We start from the raw sequence: 24,809 nt of genomic DNA on the forward strand, positions 1-24,809 counted from the left end.
CCCCCACATCTTAATTCTAATGCTGAAACAAACTTCTGGTCAAATTTTCAGCTAAATCGGTGAAGATTTCGAGGTGCCTCAAGTCGAAATTGTGTTTTTTGGTCATTTTTCGCCTTTAAAAAATGCCCGTGGAGGCTAGAAGCCATATAAAATATCGTGGTAACCCTTATATGAAAGATATGTATGTTCCTTACAACTTTTGTGAACATTATGTACTGATAGGAGGATGTTTTGATCATATTTATTCGTTTTTCAGACATGCAAGTATGCTAAAAAGTTACATTTTACAAAAGTTTTTGTTCTACGAAATTCAAACACTCAATTTTTATCAAAAGTTTCAAAGCATTATATGATTACCCACAATATTCTGAACAATATTGCCATACATCATTTTCTTACCCGTTCTACGGAAAAAATCACAAAAATCGAAAAGTAGAAGCTATCCTGAGTTTTTTGATACCTGGGGTTGACGCAACTGCTGGCAGGCAGAAAAGTCAAACATAGTAGCTTTGCTTTTTCTTGATGATTGCAATGATTGATCATTGATTCAAGGGACAGGTTAGCACAAGTACACATTGCCTTAACAAAAGTAGCATATAATGTACCTCAGTAGAATATGAGAAATGGTTCAGATGGTAAGGCTTTGGACTGGCAAACCAAAGGTTCAGAGTTTGAATTTATGTCAAATGTGCTTTCCATTTTTTTTTTGCAATGGTTTTCCTACAAATCTAAGCGTTAAACCTAACGTCGAAGCTCGCGTCAGAAGATGTCATCCGACGATGTGATTTGATCTTTATGAGCGGATGCGATCCGCTACTCAGCCAACCAGTCCGACGTAAGAACCGAAGTACGGATTAAGCAATAAATTAGTTATTTAGCGTGTCCGATTTTCAACTACGCACCCAATGAAGGTTTTATCATTCTGTCAGAATGATGCGTATATGCATGCGCTAGTTCATGCGGTTTCCCCTACGCTAGGCATCATGTATGCAAAGTTTAGAACGATAGTTGATATTACCAGCTTGATAACAAAAAAAAAAACTAAGCAAATGGTCTTATATTCAAACTTTGAACCTTTGGTTTGCTAGTTCAAAGCCTTACCATCTGAACCATTTCTCATATTCTTCTGAGGTACATTATATACCACTTTTGTTAAGGCAATGTGTACTTGTGCCAACATGTCACTTGAATCAATGATCAATCATTGCAATCATCAAGAAAAAGCAAAGCTACTATGTTTGACTTTTCTGCCTGCCAGCAGTTGCGTCAACCCCAGGTCTCAAAAAACTCAGGATAGCTTCTACTTTTCGATTTTTGTGATTTTTTCCGTAGAACGGGTAAGAAAATGATGTATGGCAATATTGTTCAGAATATTGTGGGTAATCATATAATGGTTTGAAACTTTTGATAAAAATTGAGTGTTTGAATTTCGTAGAACAAAAACTGTTAAAAAATGTAACTTTTTAGCATACTTGCATGTCTGAAAAACGAATAAATATGATCAAAACATCCTCCTATCAGTACATAATGTTCACAAAAGTTGTAAGGAACATACATATCTTTCATTTAAGGGTTACCACGATATTTTATATGGCTTCTAGCCTCCACGAGCATTTTTTAAAGGCGAAAAATGACCAAAAAACACAATTTCGACTTGAGGCACCTCGAAATCTTCACCAAATTAGCTGAAAATTTGACCAGAAGTTTGTTTCAGCATTAGAATTAAGATGTGGGGGTGACTGGCTGAATTCGAGAAATTTCATTTTTTATGAAGAGGTCTACTAGATAGTCTTGAAAGTTTACGTTATTCAGTTTAAACGATTCTTTTACAACTCAAAACGTGCAAAATTTGGAAATAATATAAACATTGAAAGCAAACTGGTTCGATACAGGATGAAACTAACAAGTACTGGCACAGGTGCGTTGAGCTGCAGAAACAAAATTACACAATATTCGCAAACATATGGGTGCTAATGTACTTACCATTTGGTTTATTCGCGAGTAAACATAGTAAATGAAAATCCAAAATGAGGAAGCTTAGAGCAACCGGTATTCAGAAAATGCATTTTTTTTATTGGATAACTCGATTTTGTACGTTATGTTTAGAATAAAAATTCATTCGAAAAATTTAGATAAAACATCAATTTTGTATCAGTTTTACTCATTTTTTTGTACTACAGACAAATGGACGTATCACTTAGAGCAAACTGTCATAAAACTAATCGTCACGAAAACACCATCGCCCAATGATAATCACAATGCGTGCTTTGCTAACAGCTTTCTAAGTGGCGACAGAGACAAACCATCAAAAATTATACCAAAAATTATGCGAGCGCCATGAACGAGTGATTCATGAATCCCTTAATTTTTATCTGTAGTCATACTGGTCAGACTCGATAGCTACGTGGGTAGCACATGAGCTTACCGATCCCGACGTTCGTAGATCGATTCCAGTCTGCATTATTTTACGATTCTTCTGCTCTGTTCATAAGGCTACCTCATGACAATCGTCATAATTGTGAGGTTTAGTTCGGACTATTTGTAGAAATACAGCTGGACCAGAATACCGTTAAAACACCTGAACTTTTATTAAATTACACAGACCGATTCCCGTTTGCTACCGGTCACCAGATCACGTCCTCCTATCTCCCCGCTCCGATCTCTCTCTCCCTCTCTTGTCCCGTTCTTCGTGAATCCTGTCTACTATCAAAAGGGATAGGATATTACAACTTATATTCAGTGGGGGGTATGAAGCTTACTTACTTAAGGTGCGACTCTTTAGACCCTACAACCCTCCCCAGGTTTTATTGAAACTCTAAATAATGTGGAATATAATCTGAAAATCTGGAAGGCTCCTTCCGTACCCGCTTCGAACACGTTGGAATGCTCTCCAACGGCACCGGGTCAACCTGACTTTGTTGGTGCTCCTGTTGATGGTGTACTTTCTCCGGACTTCCTACCATTGTATCCTTGGGTTCGCTGTGTGGTGCAAGCGGTTCGTCTTCCGATTCGATCCGCTTAAGATCAGCTACGTTTCTTCGGTATTCTTTCCCGTCTTCAGATGAACGCACCGTTGCGTCACCACCGCTCCTACGCATCACAACATATTCTTCTGGGCCAAATGTGGAGCTCAGCTTATTCTCCTTGCGCATACGCTTAAGTAGAACTCGATCCCCAACATCTATGGCACTCTTCCGTGCACGACGCCTCACATCAGCTGCCATTCTCCCCTTTTCTTTTTGAATTTTATCATGATCTCGTACGTCTTCATCTATTTGAGAATTGCGCGGAAGTTGTGGAAGTTTTGAGCGGATTCTACGGCCAAACATCAATTCCGATGGAGACATCCCTGTAGTTGGATGAGGTGTAGCATGATATGAAAGGATGTATTGAACCAATGCATGTTTCCAGTCCTGATCCAATTCCTGTGCGATTCTGAGGCGTTTTAAGATGGAACGATTCTGTCTTTCAACCTCACCATTTTGTTGAGGCCAGTACGGAATAGTGTTGACTAATCTGATGCCAAACTCTTCACAGAAGCTCCTAAACTCCTCGCAACTTGCATTAAACTGTGGGCCATTATCTGCTCGTATAGTTACTGGTACCCCATAGCGACAGAAAATTTTACCCAATTCGTCAATAGTATGCTTCGCAGTAATTCTTTGCATTTCGCAGACTTCGAGATACCGACTGTAGTAATCTACAACAACAAGCAGGGTTTCGCCATTTGGGAGCGGGCCAAGAAAGTCTATCGCTATGTCTTCCCATGCACCATTTGGCATCTCTTTTCGTACCATAGGCTGCGGAGGATCAGGTGAAGAAACTAGAAGACACCCTCTACACTTCCTAACAAATGCTTCAATCGCCATGTCCATCTTTGGCCACCACACGGCCGTCCGTAGATGGGACTTCATTGTACGCATTCCTATATGCCCTTCGTGTGCGATTCTGATTACCCTATCACGCAGCGAAACAGGTACCACAATTCGGTCGGACCTTAACAAAACATCTCCAAATCTGCATAACTCGCTTGCAATTACCCGAAAAGAGACTGGCAATTCCTCGATGCTTCCCTTGTCAACAGTTTCGAGTACTTCTTGGATCTCTAAGTCTTTCTGTGATGCTTCAATGATTTCGTCCCAACGAAGAGCAACAGATGTAGCTGATGATAAGGCCACATGTTTAACAAACAGTTCTTCCCTCGGGTCGAATGGAACTGGTTTTAGAGCACTCAACCGTGAAAGGACATCTGCCAGGTTTCTCTGACCCGAAATGTGGGTCACCAAATAATCGAATCCTTGGAGCCGAAGAACCCAACGTTCTATCCTTGCGCATGGCCGTGATCGTTCAGTGAACAGATATACTAAAGCTTTGCAGTCCGTTAGGATATCAAATTGGCGGCCATATAGATATATCTGAAAACGCTCTACGCTCCAAACTATCGCCAAGGCCTCCTTTTCCGTCTGGCAATAGCGTTTTTCGGTATCAGTGAGGGACTTTGAAGCGCAGGTAACAACACGACTATTCCCTAACAAGTCAGTTTGGAGCAATATGGCTCCTAATCCTGTAGGACTTGCATCGGCCATAATAGTTGTTCGATGATCTTTATTGAAGAACCCCAACCGCAGGATTTCAACCATAGCAGCTTTAATGCTATCGAACGACTGTTGGTGTTGCTCAGACCAATTGAACTTGGCGTCTTTCTTTGTAAGCATTCGCAGTGGTTCGTCCAAAGTAGCTAAATTGGGTATGAACTTGTTGAGATAATTTGCCAACCCCAAGAAACTTCGCACTTCTGCTTCGTTTTCAGGACGCCGGAAGGATTGTATAGCGACTACTTTATCCTTTGCCGGAACGACCCCGTCTGGAGAAATGTTATGGCCCAAAAAATCAACTTCGGTTACCCCAAACACACATTTATCCCAATTCAGCTCGACTCCACGGTTTTCGAAACGTTTCAGCACCTGATAAAGTAAAATAGTAGACAACATTTTTGTGTTTTATTAATTCAAATTCAACAAATTTCGATCAAATACCAAACGCCGCAATTCTTTCACTTGCATTTTTTCAATCACTGTCAACGTACCTCTTTCAGCCGCTCATCATGCTCCTCTCGCGAACTTCCTTCGATCATGACATCGTCCAAATACCAACACGTTCCTTCGCAGCCCGCCAGTATTTGATCCATCACCTTTTGGAACAACTCGGGTGCAGTGACGAGACCAAAAGGAAGTCTTTTGAACCGAAACAGCCCTTTGTTTGTGATGAACACTGTCACATCCCGCGACTCCGGTGCTAGCTCTACCTGCAGAAAGGCATCCTTGATGTCCAGCTTGCTCCAAAATCTCCCTTTGCCCAGTCTGGCTATGTATTCATCGACGACCGGCATCGGATGTCTCTCACGAAGGACCGCTTCGTTGACTCGGCGCAAATCTAAGCAGATTCGGGGTTCACCGTTGTGTTTCCCAACGACAACAAGTGGCGATACCCAGGAGGCTGGACCTTGCTTCACCTCGATGATGTCCTTGATCAGCAGCTGCTCTAGTTTCCTATTTACGGCATCTTCGAGAGGAATTGGAACCCGACGTATTGGCTGGAATACAGGCTTCGAATTTGGGTCCATATGGATGTGAACCTGGATATCTTTTATCTTTGAAAACGCTTTGACATCATTCGTTACGTGGTAGGCATCCAGTCCAACTTTCAAGATTCCCAGCTCTTTGGATGTTCTGTCACCGAGTAGGGATCGTTGTCCACCTTTCACAACGTAAAACTCTGCAGCTGTCGATTTATTTCCAACCTTGACATCTGCCACAAATGTGCCTAATATGGGCAACGGCGAATCACTTGCGTAACCCTTGAGGATCCGGGCACTTCCTTTCGTACACTGGCGTACTGTGATCTTAGCCTGTTTCAAATTTTCCCAAACTGTATCCGGAATCAGATTTGCATCGGAGCCTGAATCAACCAAAAGATCCACTTTTACTCCACCCACTTCACAGGAAAGTACGTTGGTATCATTTCCTGAATAGAAGGCGTAATACGTCTTTTCAGAGTTGTGCTGAACTGGTGGATCTGCCGCTTTGTCCTCTTCTACGGCGCGAACACGATCTTTATCGAACGAAGATTTCTTCTTAGAACCTCGCAGCCGACAACAAGACTCGAAATGGCCAGTCACTTTACATCCATGGCACACGATGTTACGTGCCGGACATCTTCTGTCTGTAGAGATGTGATCGCGACGACCACAGTTGTAACAACGGTAAACCTTTGAAAAAGACTGAGGGTCACGCGGATGGTTAAACTTCCTCGGATTGCGACGTGTATTTTGTGGAATTTTATCATGGCCTCCCTTGCTTGCAGCTGTTATCTTGAAAGCTTGTTGACCATTTGTGACATCTTTAGCACTTCCATTCAAATTCTTAACTTGAATTTCGATGCTTTCTAAGGCGACTCCCAAAGACTCTATCTCCGCAAGTGAACGGTCTTGCTGTAGAATACGACGTCGCAGTTCCACGGACGCACAGCCTTCTACTACTGCGTCCGTCAGAAATATGTCGGTCAACACTTCTCGGATCTCGTTCGAATATTTGTCGAACCCACAATCTGAAGCCTGCTGGCGTAAACGCAGCATAAAATCAGCAAACCTCTCTCCGTCTTTTTGCCTCATCTGCTTAAGTTTATGCCGTTCTAGGCAATCTTGCCGACAAGGCTGGAAAAATCCGTCAAGTGCATTTATAGCAACATCATACCACTGCTTTTCAATAGAGACAAGTGGAAAGTTTTCGCGGTCAGGCAGGTTTTGGAAGACTCGCTGTAGTTGTGGACCACCCAAATGAAGAAGTAGGGCTCGCTTCTTTCTTTGGTCCACGATATCATAAGCTTCGAAGTAGCATTCCAGAGCCCCTTTCCAGACCCTCCACTCGTTAAACAGACGATGCTTTTCAATATCATCGCAGCGGAAGTGCTGCACAGGCCGACTAGCATCCATCTGTAATAAATCCATTGAATGGAAATTCAGTCAATAACCCAAACATTATGCGTGAACATTTGATCTAGGTGCTACACATTTGGTTTCCCCCCTCTCTGGTAAAAATAAACACATGTAAGGTTTTTCAATTCATTTTCGTTTATTTATTATGTACCACTCATTTTATACATCTGCATCTGCAGCACATGCGTGGTAAATATACTATTCCCAATCTGTGAGCATTACACATATTCACGTCAATACGCTGTTATCACGGCTTCTACCCGTGGCCAGGAACTGACCACCTCCTGCAGCGACTGCTGTAGGTACGAACAGCTTTGAAAGCGCATTTGCCCTTGGTTTATGCGTAACTGATCACCTCCTGCAGCGACTACTACAGGTACTTTTCACACCCGTGGTCAATGTGACCACCACCTGTAGCAACTACTCCAGGTACCTTATTCAGTTTGACCAACGACCCGTGATCAGTCACCATTAACCACCTTCTAATAGCAATCACCTTACTATAGACACATAATCTCCATACCCATGATCTTGTTGTGACCACCTCCAATAGCTACAGCTAAAGGCACTAGTGCAACAGTTGTCTCGTATGTACTCATGTCACTTGAACACCTTATATAGACAATCGTATGGATACATCACCACATCACCTGGTTGAATTTTTAAAACTCAATTTTTTCTGCATTCGCCAGAGCTACGATTAAACCATGAACACATTTTCATCTCGCTTTTAAATAAAAACAAATGAAGCATAATCTTTGTTTCATAACAACCAACATGAAGATCGCCTCCTCTTCCAGTAGCTGCACTTTCGTATCAAAATAAACAATGCTTTCTTATAGGAATTCCAAACTAACGTTCTCCGTCAGGCATTAACTCAATCACTACCACTACTACGTATAATGTTGTGCCAGTGACCAACTCCGGCAAAAAGAATTTCACCAAGCAATCCGCCATTTTGACAGAGAAACTTGTCCAGATCATTTAAGATGAAATAACATCATTAATACTCACGTTTTCCGAAATCCTCGTCGCCAAATTGTGAGGTTTAGTTCGGACTATTTGTAGAAATACAGCTGGACCAGAATACCGTTAAAACACCTGAACTTTTATTAAATTACACAGACCGATTCCCGTTTGCTACCGGTCACCAGATCACGTCCTCCTATCTCCCCGCTCCGATCTCTCTCTCCCTCTCTTGTCCCGTTCTTCGTGAATCCTGTCTACTATCAAAAGGGATAGGATATTACAACTTATATTCAGTGGGGGGTATGAAGCTTACTTACTTAAGGTGCGACTCTTTAGACCCTACAATAATAAGCACGACCAATTTTTTACAGGGTATTCTAATGGCATCCATGTTTTACAGTTATGGCTAAAATTGATAAGGTATTTTGATAAATTTAGTTAGTTTACTTCGCTAAGTGTAGCGACCATGAGGGATAATAAATATATTATTTATTCAATATGCTCTTGTTAAAGAAACTATTGACGATCCTGCACCTAATGCGACGCACAGGCAAATAAAATTGTCCCACCGAAAAATGTTCACACTGCTCCCACTGTCACTTACAGTGAAGGGTCGGGTTTTCAGAAATGCTTAACAAATTATAGTACAATCAAATTGTTACGTTTCTATACAGATTATGAGCGTTTCAAGTGTATTTGACGATTTTATATTGACGTACTTCAAATCTAAAATGTTTCCCACACAAAACAAGCTAATATAACGAAATTTGTATGAATTCTATTTCAACGTTGAAATGCACTGTGCCCAAAATTTCGATCCTCACTGTACCCATCGTTGTTTTGTTTACATCATCAGAAAAAAGCTCATTCTGCAGATTCGATGGTCGACACATCAACAAACATTCACGGTAATCTTCAGTATTGCATATTAATTACGTGTTTTACTAGTGATAATTTGATTTTTTCAGTTTTTAAAATATGTCTGAAGGAGCCGACGAAGGAGCAGAAGGGTGCAGTTCCCCAAAAATTGCTGACGATGTCGATATGGAGGACATGGAGGAGGAGTATCTCTCGGAGGTATGCACAGAGGACCCGCTTGCGAATTTCCGTTCCGGTACGAGTCCCCACTCTGATGATGCCGATTCAATCACATGTATGGTGGAACAAGTTCCTGTGAAAAACTTCGAGTTCGACGAAGGAAATTTTCCCGGCGACAACTGGAAAGGATTGCATGAAGATGATCCGGAAGAAGGTTCTGCAAAACAAACTGGAGGAAATAACAGCAGTGCGAATGTGTCGAACTGTTCGGAGCATGATTTGTACGTGTGCACCCTGTCGTAACGAAAGATGGTATTAGAAATCACATCTTGTCGCTACTGCAATGGTAACCAGAATGACCTGTTCGGTTTCATCCGAGCTCCGCTGCTCCTTTTCTTCCATCGACTCGGCTAAAATCGGAGCTTTCTTGTTCAAGCCACCGAACTACCGTTTCCGTTCTCGCATTGGGTTCGGCTCAATGTGCCGTCCCGCTCATGGTCTCGCTTCAGACAGTTGCAGCAAACCTTCGTTAAGTTTTGCTATTTTATGTCGTTTCCACGCTGATTCGCTCAGGGATGTCACAAATATTGCGTATGTATCTTTTTCGATACACACAGAACTAAATTCAACAAAATGAATTAATATTCTAATCCTACCCACTACAATATTCCACTCCTCTACTCTTGAACTACCATTTAATCAAATTCAATCCAAATCTCATGCAAGTCCAATCCTATGCACATCTCATTCCAATGCAAATCTAAATCCTAATAAAACTTAATATAAGTTCGATTCAAATTCAAATCCAATTCAGATCCAATCCATATCCAATCCAAATCTGAACCCAATCCAAATCCAATTCAAATCCAATCTAAATCCAACCCAAATCCAATCCATATCGAATCCAAATACAATCCAAATCCAATCCAAATTCAATCGAAATTCAATCCGAATCCAATCCAAATCCAACCCAAATACAATTCAAATCCAATTTAAATTCAATCCATATCCAATCCGAATCCAATCCAAATTCCAACTCTAATCCAAACCCAAATCAAATCCAATCCAAATCCAATCCACATCTAGTTCAATGCCAATTCTAATCCAAATCCAATCCAAATTAAATCCAAACCAAATTCAAATCCAATCAAATCCAATCCAAATCCAATCCAAATCCAGTCCAAATCCAATCTAAATCCAATTCAAATCCGATCCAAATCCAATCCAAATCGAATCCAATCCACATCTAGTTCAAATCCAATTCTAATCCAAATCCAATCCCAATTCAATCCAGACCAAATTCAAATCCAATGAAATTCAAATTCAATCCAAATCTAATCCAAACCCAATTCTAATCCAATCCAATCCAAATCCAATCCAAGTTCAATCGAAATCCAATCGAAATCCAATTCAAATCCAATCCAAATCCAATCCAATCCAAATCCAATCCAAATCCAATCCAAATCCAATTCAAATCCAATTAAAATCCAATCCAATTCAAATCCAATCCAAACCCAATTCAAATCTAATCCATATCCAATACAAATATAATTCAAATCCAACCCAAATTCAATAGAAATCCAATCCAAATCCAATCTAAATCCAATCCAAATCTAATTCAAATATTTTCCAAATCCAATTCAAATCCAGTCCAAATCCAATTCAAATCCAATTCATATCCAATTCAAATACAATCCAAATCCAATCCGAATCCAATACAAATTCAATCCAAAGCCAATTCAAATCCAATCCAAATCCAATCTAAATCCATCTCAAATACAATCCAAATCCAATCCAGCTCTAGTTCAAATTCAATCCCAATCCAAATTCAATCCAAACAAAATTCAAATCCAATCCAAATTCAATCAAAATCCAATCTATATACAATCCATATCCAACCCAAATCTAATTCAATTTAAATTCTATTCCAATAGAAATTCAACATGAATCCCACTGAATTCCAAATCTAATCCAGATCCAATCCAGATCAAAATCCAATTTAAATCCAATCCAAACCCAATCCAAATCCAACCCAAATCCAATTCAAACCCAATCCAAATACAATTCTATCTGAATCCAATCCAAATTCAATCCAAATCTAATCCAAATCCAATTAAAATCCAATCCAAATTCAATCGAAATCATATCCCAATCCATTCCAATCCAATCTAAATCCAATCCTAATCCAAATCCAACCCAAATTTAATCCAAATCCAATCTAAATCCAATTCATATCCAACCCAAATCGAATCCAATTTCAATTCTATTCCTATAAAATTTCAACCTGTATTCTATTGAAATTCAAATTCAATCCAGATCCAATAATTCAATCCGAATCCAATCAACAACTAGTTCAAATCCAATTTCAATCCAATCGAAATCCGATTCATATTCGAATCCAATCTAATTTCAATGGAATGCCAATGCAAATTAAATCCGATTCCAATTGAAATCCATATCCAATACAATCCAATAAGCTAAACTGAGACTAATCCAATTCAAATCCAATCCAGTTTTAATCCAAATCTAATCCAAATCAAGTTTATGTCCAATCCTAAACCAACGCAAATCCGATGAAAAAACCCAATTAAAATCCAATACAATTTCAATATTATTCTAATCCAAACTCAATCCAAATTTAGTCCAGTTGCTACCCGAATCTTGTTTTAACTCTTTAGTTTCAATTTGTTCTTACACCCCCAATTTATATTAATATGATTTTTTCTATTGTTCAATTTTTGTTTCTATTTGACATTTTATAGGACAACTTCCTCGTGTGTTTCGCCATTCCATTGTTCGCTCTTTTCTCAACCTTTTTCTCAAGATATGTCAATCTCTCTAATTTTCATTTCCTTGTTCAACTAATTTTTTTTAAAGCTGTCGCATTTTTTTCCAAGTCAAAGCATTTTTTTTCCTTTCTCTTTTCCCACCTCATTTTTTTTTTTTGCTTTTTTCACGCTTCATTTTTTTTTCTCCAAGCCATCTTTTTTTTTTTTTTGCTTTTTCTCTCCCTTCATTTTTTTTTCTCCAAGCCATCTTTTTTTTTTCTTTTTCTCTCGCTTCATTGTTTTTTCCAAGCCATCTTTTTTTTTTTTGCTTTTTCTATCGCTTCATTTTTTTTCCAAGCCATCTTTTTTTATTTTTGCTTTTCCTCTCTCTCGCTTTATTTTTTTTTCTCCAAGCCATCTTTTTTTTTTGCTTTTCCTCTCGCTTCATTTTTTTTCTCCAAGCCATCTTTTTTTGCTTTTTATCTCCCTTCATTTTTTTTCTCCAAGCCATCTTTTTTTTTTTGCTTTTTCTCTCCTTTCATTTTTTTTCTCCAAGCCATCTTTTTTTTTTGCTTTTTCTCTCGCTTCATTTTTTTCCAAGCCATCCTTTTTTTTTGCTTTTTCTCTCTCGCTTTATTTTTTTCCAAAGACATCTCCTTTTTTCCGTTTTTCTCTCGATTCATTTTTTTATCAATCCGTTGCTTTTTCTCTCGCTTCATCCTTTTTTCATTTGCCATTTTCGCTGCGTCACAAATAATTTTCCAAAATCTCCCATCTTTCACGCTCTTTCTCTCACTTCATCTATTTATTACCTCGTGACCCATTTTCTCCCATTTCACGACGTCGCACTTCTTGTTTCTAAGCCACCTCATTTATTTCCGCTACATTTCCACCCATCTTTCATGCTCTCCTTCGCGACACAATTGCGCCCTCTTCTAAAGCGCCTTTCCCTTGCGGTCACTAATCCACGCCTTCGTCAATGCATTCCCATCACACACCCACAACGAATTCCCTTTCAAAATACCCAACCCCTTCACAACTCCATGCACCAACAACAAAATTACATTTCTAAACGCGATAACATTTACGAGTATAGAATTATGCACTCAAAAGTTTCACCAAAAATACTACCGGCTGCGCCATTGTCGTAACGAAAGATGGTATTAGAAATCACATCTTGTCGCTACTGCAATGGTAACCAGAATGACCTGTTCGGTTTCATCCGAGCTCCGCTGCTCCTTTTCTTCCATCGACTCGGCTAAAATCGGAGCTTTCTTGTTCAAGCCACCGAACTACCGTTTCCGTTCTCGCATTGGGTTCGGCTCAATGTGCCGTCCCGCTCATGGTCTCGCTTCAGACAGTTGCAGCAAACCTTCGTTAAGTTTTGCTATTTTATGTCGTTTCCACGCTGATTCGCTCAGGGATGTCACAAATATTGCGTATGTATCTTTTTCGATACACACAGAACTAAATTCAACAAAATGAATTAATATTCTAATCCTACCCACTACACACCCTTTTAGTATATAAACGGGAATTCAAGGGACAGACGTCTGGAGCTTACATCGCTCGTTGGGAGTTATCCGCTAACAACAGAGAGGAATTTTTGACCAAGGTATGGAATTTAGCTAGTGAGCATCTCCACCGTGAAATAATTTTTGCAGCAAACGAAGACGGTGGTTTTACTCCACAGTGGTGTCCCAAAGAAAAACCAACCCTGGAAGATTTAAACAACTTTGCCCTGTTTCAATCTGGGCGACGGTATTATAAAGTAGAAAACATACAGGACAACAAGCATAACTTGTTGCAGAATTGGAGAAATAAGGACATATCCCTTTACCTCCACATTTACTCACTTAGCGTGAGTAATCGGGCGATGTGGAACACGGTAAGGGAAGCACTCATCGAACCGACTGAAAGAGACCGTTCTGGCGCGGCTAGCACACAGGCTTTGCTAGATTTGACAGAGGAGCTGCGAAATACTCATGGTGGGTTACTTGATGCTCACGGTATGGCATGGACTTTCTGGGCTAATGCAATCCAGAGTGCCCCAGCTTATAAACGTTCTTCGATGATGCAATACCCTCCACAGACGTTGGCAGGGCTATTCAAGGCAAAAGAAGGAATGCGTGTGAATGCCATCAAGCGCGAATTGGAAACAGCCAACAATGTCAATGACAGCTACCATGAGGACATCGTTGCTCTGCGTACTGCATTCAGTACATTGCGTGCGACTGTGAACTCCCACTTGAATGCACTGGATCATCGGATTGAAATGTTGGAAATGCGCGAACGAACAAGTAACAATTTACTCAACGCCATGAGGACATCGGTTGCGGTTCAAGAAGATGAGATAGGGAAAGATTTGAGAAACGAAATAACAGATTGTCCGGATCTTGATCATGCAGAATAAAAAATCAATTTTGTTGCGAGTTTTTGTTTTATTAAAGCGAAATAAAGAGGAAATAAATGTTACATTTTGAATATGTTTAGCCTTATTTTATCCTGCAATATCATTGGGAACTGCTACGGTTGGATCAAATTTTCCCTTCAAATACCCACATTTTTTGAACAAACCATCCATTTTGAATGAAGCAAACTGGGCCATAATGTTTGCAACGAATAAGTTGATATTAGTACCTCTGTTTTCATTATATACTTTCTGCATACGCTTCTTTATAATACCGAAAATAATTTCAATCGGATTATAGTATGGTGTGTAAGCGGGTAAGAAAATAGGAAATATTCCCAACGACCTGAGATAATAAATTATATTGGGATCGCAATGTATCCTGGCCCCATCCATAATCCAGATAGAATGGGTACCAGGATAGATTTCTACCTTTTTGCTGTAAAGAGCAAACTGGCGACAATGTTCGAAAAACTTCAAACGAGTGAATGTACCCTCTGTGTAACAGCATTCTACCATTCCTTGTTGGCCAATCATGCATAGGCAAGAAACCCGTGGTTTTCTCACAAACTCACCATGCGCCACAAGTTTTTGCCCTTTGATGGAGTAGCCTTTAGTGCGTACCATCCCGCGATTGTCGAATGATACCTTATCGATGAATAGCAGGTTACAGTACATCCAGTTCAGTGAATTCATCTCCACAAAGAATCGGTAAACATCACTTTCTTTAACCTGAATTGCTCTTCTTTCCAAGCACTTCCATGTGAGACCCTCACTATGTAATATCCGACAGACCGACGAAGCCGAAATCTCTATTTGGAAATGCTCTCGGAAGAGTTGCTTAGCTTCTTCCAAATAAAGAAGAGGCCGACGTTTGTAGAGGTCAATGAGCCATGAACGCTTTTCTTTCCCAAACTTCTTGAAAATGAGAGTGTACTGCTGTCGTTCAAAGATTCCGTTTTGCTCATATGAGTTGATCCAGTTATGTATGGTGGATTTGTGCTTCCCGAACTGCCTGGCCAAATCAGCTATCGTATTTCCCAGGAAGTAATAGCCGTATAGAGCGTGGTAAACGGTATTATTCGACGCTCTGCGTTGCTTTACTTCCGCAACTATCTCTGCCATTTCGTCTGATTTATTGTGTTCTGTATTAAGGAAGCAAAAACACTAATTAAAGGCATGTTTAATTATAAAACTAGTAATAATATAACAATTGCTAACCAGATTGAGCACTGAACGAGGCACTTAATGTAAATGTAGCGAATCGTAAACAAACAAAAAATGAAAACGAATGTTGACAACGGAAATGACAACAAATGTCATCAAACTGCTGTGCCAATGTTTTTGACGTTTTATCAAATATGGCTGAAAGTCTAAAAATCTTTGCAAAGCTCAATACATAAGCAAATAAATTATGGAGTTGAGACGTGAATTTTGAAAATTGTGTTGTAGAGAAAGTATAATCATAGTAGGCATCCAGTTATGATTCGAATGTAAACGTCAGTTTGTTGATTAGCGTTTATTTATAACGATAAAACGTGTTCCAAAAAACATCTTATGGGTAGTATGCAGATCGCAAGAAATTTCTTTGCCCTTCTCGATGCGTGGAAAATTCAGGCACGGAATTGCTCAAGAAATAATAAAACGTCGCTTTATTCCGGATCCTAGTACGGAGCTGAAATGAAACGTCAAATCAAATGGAGCTTGCTGTGTTAAATTTCTCACATAATGCACTGAACGAAAATTACTGGAGCGATTCCGTTTGAAGTCCATACCTAGCATTAGTGTGGAAGAAAAAATAAATTGTGACAACTGCACAGTGTATTGTATCATTTGGGCAGGTGTACCTATTTTGGGCATTTGTCGCTATAACTAAGTCAATTTCAAACCGATTGATTTGAATTTTTGTTCAGAGTTCGATATTGTATGTGCCTAACTCTGGACAAAATTTCAAATCAATCGGTTTGAAATTGACTTAGTTATAGCGGCAAGTGCCCAAAATAGATACACCTGCCCAAATGGTACAATACACTGTAACCTGCTATGATCAGACTTTCTTAAACATGGCTTTGAACATCAGGGTGCAGTTTGATGAAAAAGTTTTGTTGAAAATTATCCTTAGGTGATAATTTATGAAATTGCAAAAAAAACTTTGTACGTGCGCAACTCGGTGCAGAACTTAATTTTTACAGCACTCGTCGTAATTAATCAACTCGGCAAGCCTCTTTGGATAGATGTACGACTCGTGCTGTAAAAATTTTCATTCTGCACCTTGTTGCATAAACTACTATTTCGTATTTTTCTCGAAAGTTGCTTAAAGTTGTCCTACACCATATAACCGCTAATGGAAGAGATATTAAAGTATAGCCCAGGATGTGTCGAGAAAATTCTTCGAAGACAGCAAAGCGATTCGATGCATGTGGAAAAAGATATACTCTTTGCAGTACTGGCCAAATATTGAGATATTATTATTGATGCTATTCCATTATATGTTAAATGTCACAAGTCTCGGATCACTTTGCGGTCTCCGAAGAAGTTTTTCAGGACACCCTAGGCTATACTCTAACATAATTGGGGACATACTTTCAGAATAGTTTTAATCTTTTCTGCGGAAAATGCAAAAAAAAGAAGTTTTCTCATATAAAATCCCAAACAAATTTCAAACCGATCACGCTCAAATTTTGCACAGTCAATCAGGACTCGAAATGGAAAACAAACAAAAAGCCTTGATCTGAACAAAGATCATATTGGCCCACGCTATTGTTCATATGAATGTAATTTTTCTGAAATCAACTAATCTGTGATTCGAAATTATCACACTTATGGCACTTCTGTGTAAAATAACTTATTTTGCCAATATCTCAGTCCAATGACTCATCAACTGCAAATGTAAATCTGTAAATAATCAAGATCCTGCGATATATAAGATGTGAAATTATTCAGTGTTACGTCTACTTGTCAGAGTGGGAAGCGTTCTGGTTGTTTGCGAACGGCTTCAACATGCGCCTATAGATGGGTGACTAGCACCAGTAGGCATCAATTAGAAGATACGTGTTTCAAAGCTTGTGCAAACCAAGCTGATGTACGTGTGCTGTTTTTTTGCATGTTTTATGTCGGTCCGACTAAAATGAGAGATATAAATTTGTTCTCGTTTGTGTCGGAGTATTTGTTTTTACGAATCAATTTCAAGCACATTAAAAATCTTTTCGTTGCAGAAAACAACGAATGGTATTTGTCAACCGAACGAGCGATTTCGTACAATGAAACGAAATATATTTTCAGTGAAAGCAATCCAGTTTAAATTCTTGAATAAAAAATTCTTGTAGGTAGCAGAGAAACACGTGTTACGAAAACTTGATTTATTACGGAGTAATTACAATTAACTTGACGGTTGGTTTTGAACTGAACCGGCCTGGGTGAAAAGCCACATATTTATACCCCACCAGTTGTTTATTTGGTTGCCGTGGTCACCATTTCGTTGATGATGATGATGACCACGACACTCATTGATATTCCGGAAGTCATAAACTCCCAGACTACTTAGTTTTTCACACCCCCTCTCAATCCGACATTCCTAGGTTGGTCGTCAACTGTTGGAACCGGCTGGCTTCCAGGGATTTCGTGTAGAGATCAGCCAGTTGATCACCAGTGCCGATTGATTCGACGATCAGCATACCACCAAGCATACCACTCGCGACCAGATCCTGGATGAAGTGGTGCTTCACATCGATGTGCTTGGTCCTCTTGATTTTCAGGTTCATGGCCATGCAGACACAGCCACGATTGTCCTCGAAAATCGTGACCGGATTGGCAACGATGTGCAGGTCCTCCAAAATTCCGCTGATCCATATGGCTTCAGTTGCCACTGCACTAAGCGCAACGTACTCAGCTTCGCTTGACGACAACGATACGGTGGATTGCTTCTTGCTGCTCCACGACCTTGAAGACGTATCCGCTTACCGACTTTCGGTCCTGAAGGTCAGCTGCCCAATCGGCGTCGGCATAACCGACGAGTGCTTCTTAGATAGCGTACCACACACTTCGGAGCATTCCAGTGCACGGTCGAAGAATCTTGCTAAAACCGCCCGAGATATCCAACGGAATAACACACGTCCGGCCTGACGCAGAGCATGGCTGTTATACCACAGAGAACAGACATTTAAGCTCGAACAAAAATACGTCGAAATCGTATGTAAAGGATTTAAGTGTACCTCAACGCCATCAACGGAGACAGCCCCACTTATAAAGTCGGTTTGACCCCACGATGGCAGTGTTCAGCGTTAAAATACACTAGCCCACAAAGTGACACGAGCGCCAAACGGCCAAAAACGGCGAGCACTGGAAACAAAAATGACAACACAACAATGTAAGTGATGGCACGCTAGCGCCACGCAACGGGAGCATAACCACATACTCTGAAATGACCGTTACAAAGTTTTACACAAGGCAGAAAGCAAAGATAGACGTCTGTTCTCTGTGGTTATACTTTTGCTATTATTAATACCTTACTACAACCTTGTTCATACCTATAAACAGATACACCTTGCTCCGCGCTGTTTTGACGTTTCATTCTTGCTTCCCCGCGCGAGAGCATGTGCTCAGTAATTCCCCCAAAACTAAATTGCTTACGTAGAGGAAATAAATAGTTAAGTGTTAAAACAATTAGCTGTTGTGTTAGTTATTCCACAGAGAACAGACGTTTAAGCTCGAACGAAAATACATCAAAATCGTGTGTAAAGGATTTAAGTGTACCTCAACGCCACCAACGGAGACTGCCCCACATATAAAGTCGATTTGACCCCACGATGGCAGTGTTCATCGTTAAAATACACTAGCCCACAAAGTGACACGAGCGCCAAATTGCCAAAAACGGCGAGCACTGGAAACAAAAATGACAACACAACAATGTAAGCGGGAGTATAACCACAGAGAACAGACGTCTATCTTTGCTTTCTGCCTTGTGTAAAACTTTGTAACGGTCATTTCAGAGTATGTGGTTATGCTCCCGTTGCGTGGCGCTAGCGTGCCATCACTTACATTGTTGTGTTGTTATTTTTGTTTCCAGTGCTCGCCGTTTTTGGCCGTTTGGCGCTCGTGTCACTTTGTGGGCTAGTGTATTTTAACGCTGAACACTGCCATCGTGGGGTCAAACCGACTTTATAAGTGGGGCTGTCTCCGTTGATGGCGTTGAGGTACACTTAAATCCTTTACATACGATTTCGACGTATTTTTGTTCGAGCTTAAATGTCTGTTCTCTGTGGTATAACCACATCCTCTGATATGACCGTTACAAAGTTTTACACAAGGCAGAAATCAAAGATAGACGTCTGTTCTCTGTGGTTATTCGGCCAGTCACAACAATGACGTACATCAAGCTACCGAGCAGCTCCCGGTATGGCTCACCGGCAGTAGATCCACCACGAGGCAATTGGAGTCCTTTCTCCATCGGAGTCCGCGTCGGATTGCACTCGGTAATTTCAAAACGTTGTAGAATCTTTTCGATATTCGACCCCTGCGATAATTTCAGGGTGCCTCCACTACGGTTGTAGTCGATCCGCATTCCGAGGAAATGCCGCAACTCACCGCAATCGGTCATGGCAAACACCAAGACCCACTTCTTCTTCAACATCTTGATGGTGCTCAGGTTTCTTCCCGCAATGAGAAGATCATCTACGTACAGTCCCCGTCCTGGTACCTCACGTATAGACAGTAGTCCCTCTTCGATCGAACAAAGCCCAGCTTCTCGATCTGGCTGGTGAACTTTTGGTTCCAACACCGCGGCGATTGCTTGAGACCGAGCTTCATCGGTGCGGTTACGATGGTCACACCGTCCTTCTTGAGCACGGCTTTGCTCTTGAGGAACAGCACCTCGACACCAGCGGCTGCTAGCTTTTTCACGGAGGGCAGTTTGTCTCGAAGGTCCGCCACGTACAGCACTTTCTGCACGTTGAGAGACACTCCATGGTTACTGTAGCTGTTAATCACCCCTTCTTCCTTCGCAATCAGGTCCACACCGTCTTTTGCCACGCTGATCACCACCGGGTACGGCAGCCGTTCCAGCGAGTCGAAAAATGTCGTCACGTTGACCAAGTGATCGCTTGTCCCGGAATCCAGCTTGAAATGAATCACGCGGCCGCCGTTTGATTCGGATGGTTTATCACGGTTCACCATGAAACTCACCACTTTGTGGCCCGTGGCAGCATGCACTTCCTTCTTCTTGCAGTCCTTCTTCATGTGGCCGGTTTGACCACATTTGTGACATTTCCCTTTGAATTTGTCACCACGCTTGCTTCGATGTTGGCCAACGAACACCGCCGCTCTGTCATCGACGGTTTCGCCTATGCGGTCAGCACGGTTTTGTTCTTCCGCAAGTAGCCGTTGTAAGACCAAATCCAGGTTAAGGACAGACTTGTTAGAATCCCAAGATGGCCGCCACAATGGCCGACTTTGGAACCTACTCACGATTTTGAGAGCACAAATCTCTTCGAAAACAAAACCAGCGCACCTGATCTTCTTATTTTAAGCTTATTACAAGTGAGCAAGAACAGAATAATAAAATTCAGTGTTGTTCGAAGTTTGCTTCTTGAGATTTGTGCGTCTGAAGTTCTGATGCACTTTTGAAGCGGGATTTCAAGACGTTTGTCCTTAAGGTCCTCCTCCCTGAGATTTTCCAGTGCCGTCACGAGGGAATCATACGAGTCCGGCCAGCTTGGGAACAGCCGGGACACGAGATCTCCGTCCTCCAGATTCGCACCGGCCGTTTTGAGTTGCGACCAAGCTGTTTCCGCAGGAGCGTTTGACTGGCCACAGACTTCTTCTCGAAAACGTCGCTCAGGCTTGACCACATCTCCTGCGCACTGCGTTTGTCCCGGACAACCTCCAACACTTCATCCGCCAGGAATCCAACGATGAAACTTTTCGCTTTCCGATCATCCTCGTCGAATTTTGGCTTCGCCGCCGCCGCTTCTGGCGGGTCCTCCGTCAGGGTCCGCAACACGCCAGCTGATACCAGGAACATCTTGACGCGAAAACTCCAATTCTCGAATCCTGGTCCACCGAAATACTGGGGAATTCCGTGCGCAATTTCCTTCGGGGTGCCCTTAACCTCTTGTAGGTAGCAGAGAAACACGTGTTACGAAAACTTGATTTATTACGGAGTAATTAAAATTAACTTGACAGTTGGTTTTGAACTGAACCGGCCTGGGTGAAAAGCCACATATTTATTCCCCACCAGTTATTTATTTAGTTGCCGTGATTACCATTTCGATGATGATGATGATGACCACGACGCATGCGCATTGATATTCCGGAAGTCATAAACTCCCATACTACTTAGTTTTTCACAAAAAAACCTAGTTTCGAGTTCTAAAGAAATCGCTCAAGAAACTTCTTGACCGATTCCTGGCAGAAATTGTCTACTGTTGTTGCCATTTGAATTGTCATTTCTTCGCAACTGCGTACTGCGATCGAAGAAAAACGGTATCTTGGGCGATTTAGGCAAGGAATTTCCTATGCATCAAGATAGGCAGAGATATTCCTTCTGAACTGCAAACAGCGCTAAAGGGTAAAAAAAAACCTCTTAATTCCCAGGAAAAAATCACTAGAAAAATCCTTGGTGAAATTCCAGGTGCAAATTCTGGAGAAATTCTTCAAAGAATTTCTGCAGGAATCACCTGCAATACATGATGAAACCTCACATGATTTCTTGAAGGAATTCCGTAAGCAACCACTGTAGAAACATCTAGAGGAATTCCAGTATGAATAGCTTCAATATTTCTGAAAAAATATTAATGCAATTTCCGAAGAAACCCATAGAGGGATTCCCAGATAAATCTCTGGGATAATTTCAACTGAAATCTCTTTAGACATCCCTGTTTGGATTTCAGATGGAACTCCTGGAAAAAATGACGGAGAAATTTTTAAAAGATATTCAGAGGAAATATCAATTCCTAGGTTCTGGGGGATTCCCAGCAGAAATGGCTTGAAAAGTTCTGGAAACTCTAGGAGAATTTCTGCAAAAAAATATGGAAGAATCTCTGTAGAAATTCCGGATGAAATTACTAAACAAATTTTTGAAGTTCTATATTTCTATATAAATACCAAATGCAGACCTTGAGAGAATCCCAAGTGGTGAAGTATATAGAGAAGGCCCAATAGGAAAAGCTTTTGAGGAATTCTGGAAACAATGACACATATTGCCCATTTTACTGGCACTTTACCAGAATTTACCAAACAGGAGTATGTTGTGGATTGGCATCTAAGCCAAAAAGAGAGCTGAGTTTGTGAAATAGTTCACGGTGTTCACGATGCGGCTTCGGAGTCAGTTTGGCTTTCTATTCCGCAAAACCATTACCTGTTCTGTGGCTTAGTTGGTTAAAGCGCCGGTCTGGCGAATACGATGTCGTGGGTTTGAATCCCACCAGAACGCAATTTTTTCACAAATTTCATTTCTCAATTTGTCAGTTAGGGCCTGTCTATAAACTACGTAGACTCTTAGGGGGGGACGGGGGGGGGGGTCTGTCCATGGTCTACGCTCCATACAAATTTCGAAAATTTTGTATAAACAAAAGTCTACGAGGGGGGAGGGGGGTGTCTGAGATGGCCGAAAAAAAAAGTCTACGTAGTTTTAGGACAGCGCCTTAGCAACATTTCATGCCTTCTAATTACAAGTAATTCTGGAAACATCTTCAGCAGAATTCCTGGACATTCTAAATAACTTAAGACATTCTTAGAGTATTTTTTGAAAAATTCTCTAGCGATATTTTCGGAAACTACCCTGAAGGAATTCCTGATGGAATCTTCAGAATAATTCTTGAAGTAAGCCCCAGGAATATGATTGACAAGCATGGTTAATATCGGTAGCCTAGGACGCATAGGAAGGTCCCAGAAAGCTGCAGCCCAGAACCTCTAGAGCCGTGCGGAAACGAAAGTGGCCAAACGTGGCAGAAGCCGTGAAGAATAGGCGGAGGACATCGACGGCCATTACCAGGCCGCGAGCAATACGAAGTCAGGTGGCTGGTGGAGAAGCAGAAGGGCTCCGGAAAGGAAAAGAAAAGGTCATATTAGTGAGCAAGAAAGTGGGAGGAAGTGAAAAATAAGGAGAAGCCAGGAATTTTGTAATAGTAGTAAATAAACTGGGAGTAGTAAAAGTGAAATGACTGTGGTTTTTCTGGGTCTAGTGCGAAGATTCCCCTGTCCCGCAATAGATTAACGATACGCGTGCCGACCCTGAGGCACAGTTGAATTAGAAGAAAATGAAAAACTAAAGTTCCTGGATATGACTCTGCAGAGGACAAACGGGAGGATCACAAAGATATGGACACCCAAACAAACGAATGGAAGATATTTAGATTTCAATTCGGAAAGCCCCTTCCAACATAAGAAGAACACGGCGATCGCGCTTATAGACCGAGCGATCAAACTAACAGATGCCGCGGAGAGACCAAAAGCGATAGCAACAGTAAAACAAATTCTGCTAAAAAACCATTACCCAAAATGGTTTATCACCAAGTTGCTGAAAAACAGGACCCATCAACATTACAACACCATACAAGGGGAGGAAACCGGAAGAAGGGAAACAAAGTTCGTATCCACACCCTACATACCATGCCTCAGTGAAAAACTCTCAAAAATTCTCAACAAACACAACATCACACTAGCACACAAACCACGCGACAAAATCAAAAACACTGTTTTCAGTCGGTTGAAGGACTCAATTCCAACCATGAAAACCAAAAATGTTGTGTATGCCGTACCATGCGGCGCTGAGGACGGAAAGGTGTACGTAGGACAAACGGGTAGAATGCTTAAAACAAGGATCAACGAACACCAAAACAACATTAAAAAGAAGGAAGCAAAAACAGGACTAACCCAACACCACCTGGAAGAAGGACACAACTTTGATTTCGCCAATACGGAAATACTGGAAAGGATCGACAACCAGGCAAGCAGAACCATTGCAGAGGCCTTCCACATTAAGCTACTTGGCGACGACAGAACTGTTAATATGCAGCGAGAATGTGGAGGAATCGACTCGGCGTACAACGGTCTAGTGGGTAAAATCCGATCGCTATCAACACAAACGAACAGACCAACCCGAGTGACGAACGCAACCGAACCGAATGACACAACCGAACCAACACGAGAATGGATAGATGTGTAAGAAAAGGGGGGTTTAGTAATAAAGCCACACTGGTGGCAGGAACATCGATTTGCATAAGTGGGTGAAGAAAATTGTAAGACTAAATTTTAAAATGTAACGAATTTTCAAAATATATTTTAGATCTGATGATGGCTGAATGACAGTAGGCCGAAACGTCATAAATCGTGTTTCAGTGTGTTTATAATCACCGAAAAATATCAACAATTTCCAAATATAAAACTCGACGGTGACCAAAACCCTTAAGAACTGAGGCAGTTGAGTCGGGGAGTCTCTAAAACGCTCTCAAATGGCTGACCTGATACTTACAAACACGTCAGCGGTTCGGAATTAATTATGTATCGTAAGACGGGGTTAAATTGATCTCCTAGTCAAAATTGCCATTTTATCGTTTAGTATCTGATTTGAACAGCACGATACTTGAAAGAAAACTAATCTAACGAAAAAAAATTTCCTGATGCTTTCATTATG

The 24,809-nt window shown here is 41.0% G+C and overlaps 1 protein-coding gene across 1 annotated transcript; it reads right to left on the minus strand.

The window, feature by feature from the left end:
* Positions 1–5,077: 5,077 nt before the first annotated feature.
* LOC134284177 (uncharacterized protein K02A2.6-like) lies at positions 5,078–6,670 on the minus strand. Its single transcript, XM_062842598.1, has one exon. It carries the CDS (start codon positions 6,668–6,670, stop codon positions 5,078–5,080), a length of 1,593 nt encoding a protein of 530 aa, XP_062698582.1.
* Positions 6,671–24,809: the final 18,139 nt, after the last annotated feature.

Source organism: Aedes albopictus, chromosome 1, assembly GCF_035046485.1.
Source record: "Aedes albopictus strain Foshan chromosome 1, AalbF5, whole genome shotgun sequence".
Lineage (NCBI taxonomy): Eukaryota > Metazoa > Arthropoda > Insecta > Diptera > Culicidae > Aedes > Aedes albopictus.